At 35.8% G+C, this 4,906-nt stretch overlaps 1 protein-coding gene across 1 annotated transcript in view; it reads right to left on the bottom strand.

Moving 5' to 3' along the window:
• Window positions 1-3,305: 3,305 nt before the first annotated feature.
• The window catches only part of CRISPLD1 (cysteine rich secretory protein LCCL domain containing 1), a 20,518-nt gene continuing 18,917 nt past the window's right edge, over window positions 3,306-4,906 (bottom strand). Inside the window, exon 12 of the mRNA XM_029086687.1 lies at window positions 3,306-3,949. Coding sequence (XP_028942520.1) covers window positions 3,905-3,949 — 45 coding nt within the window. The 3' untranslated portion in view covers window positions 3,306-3,904. The remainder of the gene's footprint in view (window positions 3,950-4,906) is intronic.

Raw genomic sequence — 4,906 nt, 5'->3', positions numbered from 1 at the left:
CATAAGTATGGATCCCAAGTTCCTCAAAACTAAAGTATCCTCATATAGCTATCAAATGGTAAGAGCCTGTTAAAGAATTATCTGTTTGGGTCTGACCACTTTCTTTCATATTAAGTTGTGTTTGGTTATGAAATTAGCTACTCCAGCTGGAAAGGATGCAGCACAGTGGAGAAATGCCTCAACTGATCCTTACTGAAAACCTCACCAGGCAAGCGAACTATGCTTGACAAATACTTGACTCCTTTCCAAATTACTCCTATGCTTTTCTTTTGAAAAGATTCCTCATGGAGCAAGTCGTAATGGGAAATACCACAGGATCATAGAAGAAGGTTCATATGTATTCTTCCCTGCTTCACACACATTTTCAAGGCCCTATGGCATTTAGTGGGCTTACATTTCTTGATATTTTAGCCCTTCCAAAATTATATATGGTAGATATCAATGTACTAAAACAGCTTTTTTTTTTTTTTTTTTTTTTGTCAGAGAATCATTATGTATTAGTTGTAATAATTCCTGTTGGCTACTTATAGGTCTTTCCTGGGAGGCAAACTAAATATTATGAATAGCATAAATTAAGCTTTACTTTCTTATTGATTATTCTTTTTTATTATTTCAAGTTGAGAACATAATTTTGTAACCATTTGGTTAACCAAATAATTCTTCATAATTTAATATTTGACTTCTATATTTTTTAATTAGGCTACAACAAATTTGCTGGTGCTGCTAGTTACTCACTTGGGCTTTCTGTGAATTAGTTGGGACCATCTGGCGTACAGTTGCTGCTGGTGCACATAAAAATACCGATGTGTACCTCCCACTCTACAAGTGCTTGGAAATGCCTACTCATTGACTCACTACTTACAGTAAATATAGACTTTCTCAAAAAGCTGATGTTAGCTGGAATATAGGATAGAATCATTGCATGTGAAAAAGTAACAGGACTCCAAAATGTTTGCAACAGATGTGAGAAGAGTTACTCACCTCCCTTTCCTCTTGTCACTATGCTCATTAGTAGAGCTGCTTACAGCAACCATTCACACATGTTGGAAATAACCCCCACTCCTCCTCCCACCGAGCTTTAACTTGTTGTTATGGCGCAGGAACTCCCAGCAAATATAGGTGGGACTTTACAGATAAGACAGAGCAGCAGAAGCAAAGATACACAGCAGAACAAAAAAGACATCAGGACCAAATGGAGGAAAAAGGCAGAAATTTGGTGTGGTAACTGCTTTTCCACTGAGACCCAAATCACTCATCTGCTCAAAGTAAGAGAGCTGTGGTTTTGACTGAAGGAGTGACTGCCTTGTTTTTTCCCTCACCCCAGGTTCTCTGCTGCCCAAAGAAAGGGGTGCACCTCACTGCCTGGTCAGAGGAGCAGGGAGCTAGCTCACCACCCAGGCTCTGCAGCACCCAACAGGCTTCACTTCCTGTGGGCTCCTAAGGCAACTGCTGGGGACCATGGTGAGCTGCTGGATGGCAAGGCCAGTCTGCAAGTAAGTGTCCTACCTGTGTGGAAAGGGGCACTACAGTTGCATTCACACTGTTTTGTTTCAAATGGCTCCTTCAGCAGTTCTGTTTGTCCTTTATTTCAGAAGTGGCCTTATTCCAGTTTATGTTCTGATAATGCCAACTGTAGGTATTGCAAGGGCTTTCTGTGTTACCGCTTTGGTGCTTTTAAGAAAAGGTGGTCCAAGCCTATCTCAAGCCTTGAGTGACTTGGGAGTCCCATCACAGTCCAAATCTACTTGCACTTTGGTTTAAATTCTGAAAAATGGCTAATGCCAGTATTGCAAAATCTATATAAAGCTTCTTTCAATGCCCCTCGTCACTACCTGCAAAAAGGGGAGCTATACATCAAAGACTCTCTGTCTCCCTCATCAACTAAACAGATTTCCCAAACGGAACTCCCAAGTTGACCATTAGTCTTCTGAGGCAAAAAAAGCATGTGAATAATATAAAAACCCGCTTATTCCCAACAAATGTAGCGAGGAACATTCACACTAGAAACATTTACCGCAACAGCAAACAGTTGGACTGAATAAAAGGTGGTGGCTTTTTTATAATCATTTCCTGACACAGAATTCCGCATTAAAATGAGATAGCAATCTGTTCCCAAAGATGCTGGCCAAAATATGAAGAAATAACCAGATTTACCCATAAAATTCCCAATGCAATTAATGGAAGTAGTGTGCCTAAATTGCCTTTACAGATTTTAGAACCTCAGACTATGTCTACTGCTTGGTCCTATACTTGCAATACTTAGGTCAGAAAAAAAAAAAAAAAGAAGTAGATTTTGGATGGCTGTTATTTTTTTCTTCTTGAGACAGGTCAAACAATTAAAAAACGAAGGCTGTCAAAGGTACTCTTACTATGTAAAGTAATTTTATTCAAAACAGATTAAAAAACTAACAAAGCTTGCCTAACTACATGAGGTAGTACATGTAGCAAAACAGGAGGCAGAATATAGTATTCTGAAGTATGAAGAATACAAATAAGTTTACAAGTTGGAAGGAAATAAATTCAACAACAGAAACAAAATATACCAAAAATAAAGTTTAACAGCTTTTCAGTCTTAAAGCACCAATACACTTTTCATAGAAAGAAACATAGTATCACCACTACATGTTCTTCGTATACCATAACATGGTAAAATTAATGCACAAGGCTGTTCACCATAAATGAGTTTTTAAAGACGGTGAAGCAACAAATGACGTAATTGTCACTAGGCTCCATACCACTATACTTCCTGGCCTGCAGGAGTATTTGCCAGGTCATGAGGAGCAAGGTTAGCCTTTGTTACCATTTTCTTTAAGTTTTTCTTGAACATTTACCCTCATATTAATGTACAGTATATGGATACCATGCACAGCTTAAGGCCTCAAGCTTGCAAATTTTTATGTATGTGTATAATTCTACATTTTTGCTGAAACCTAATTTAGGTAAATTGAAGGAGTCACATGGTAAAAATAAAGCACGGATGTGTGCAGATCTGCATTACAGAACTGATGGCTTATTCTTTAATTCAGGTTATTCCACTTCTCAATATGAATATTTTCTCAGATCCTTCAAGGTTATATACGTCTATCTCTCTCACCCATCCCAAGATAGCTGAATATCTGTGAAGGACTGGGCCATAATGAATTGGTTATCTGAACTAAAGAGCTTATTAGCAGCATCCAGTAAACACTTTATTTATTAACATATTTAAGAATAATAAACGTGAATGGCCCAGTCTCTTAAAAATATTTCTTAAGAGGAAAACATGCTAATATGGCCCAGAACTTCCCTATATTTTGTATTTTCCATTTTACTTCAAAATAGGTATTTGTACCTATGATTAGTGTGAAATTTAAAACAGTCTAGCTCTTCATTTATGCTTGCACGGCTAATGCTACTGTAAATCATCAAAAAGTTATATATATTTCTATTTTACTTTAAGGCATGATTTATTATATTGAATTATTGGGATGGCTTCTTTTATGTATATTGGAAATAAAAACTCAGGCCTCCCTATGGTGTAGTTTTAAGGTTACTGTTAGTGGCATATATAAAGCACCATACAATAATATATTCATATGAAGAAAACAAAGAACATTTATGAGCTTTGAAATAACTGTATAGGAGTAACTGCTAAGAAAATATAGCAATATTTAACACAGGATTCAAAATATTGTTATATATCATTATAGATTTTCAAATGATTTTTTCTCCCATGTTTACTTTTACAGATTTTTTCATTAAGATATATATGTAACTTAAACTTTTTGGTGTAAAGCAGTATACATCTTCTGTACAATAATGTTACACCTTTATACAAATCTTAGGAATGATAAGAAATGGCCTTTATTATTCTCTTCCAAGTGCTCTGGTTTCACTTGCCTGTTTTACGTTTTACTTGCTACCTTCAAACAACAGCAAATACTCTGAATGCCTTGCTTCCTGGAGGATTCTGTAAACTGAAACATAAAAACATTCCTGATGTTATTTTTAAGACTGTAACACTCCAACAACACCTTTTTTGAATTGTGAAATACAATTCTAGGATCCTGCAACTCTTCCTGTGACTACTCATAACTTCAACTATCTAAGAATATTTTAAAAATCTGTTAAAAATAAAAATTACATAAATTTCAGATTAATTTTTCTTCCAAGCAGCTTATTAGGAACAAATCATAACATTAAAAAAATAAGGTAATCCTTTGCGATGAGGGATTGTGGTTTAAAGAATAAAGCTCTATTTAAGTACAATACTAAAAAAAGTTTTTAGGAAAAAAAGAAAGTATGCATCTTACGCTCACTACTCTAATAACTATATTTGCATACTTAGGAGACCACTTGTTTGTTAGTTGCTTATATGTTGAAGAATAGATTTCTTAAGAGAATCAGCATTTCACAAAAACAAAGGAAATGCCTTCTGAACAGATAAATATCTGGCTTCAAAAGAAATGAAACAAGAATACCCAACTGCAATGAAATTTTGTTAGGATACATATTTTTGTCTTATAAACTGAACTAGCATGTCATATTTAATGGTTCCATTTTTTTCTCTTTTGCAAACCCTATCTGAGGTATATCTGTAAAGGAAAGGGAAATGGAGGTGAAAGTAAGGAAGGGCACAATGAAACAGGTTGCCTGCAATGGCATTACAGTCCACCTTCTGCTTCACAGAAAACTCGCATGGGACTGTTTTCCAAACTGCTGACCTTCCAGATTTTATCAAGACAGTAAAGTACAAATAATGATTAAATTTGCAACACTTTTCCAGGTTACATTTCTACTCAATGAGGAGATTCAGATGGAGAACAAAAGTGTCAGTAAGGAAGCACTCTTCCTGAGAGAACTGGATGGTCCTGGGGAAAGGCCAAAGAATATGTAAATTAAGTAACCCACTAAGCAAAGGAAATCT

Source organism: Antrostomus carolinensis, unplaced genomic scaffold (genome assembly GCF_000700745.2).
Source record: "Antrostomus carolinensis isolate BGI_N321 unplaced genomic scaffold, ASM70074v2 scaffold3969, whole genome shotgun sequence".
Lineage (NCBI taxonomy): Eukaryota > Metazoa > Chordata > Aves > Caprimulgiformes > Caprimulgidae > Antrostomus > Antrostomus carolinensis.
Note: the sequence above shows the minus strand (reverse complement) of the source record. Positions and strands in the feature narration are given on the sequence as shown.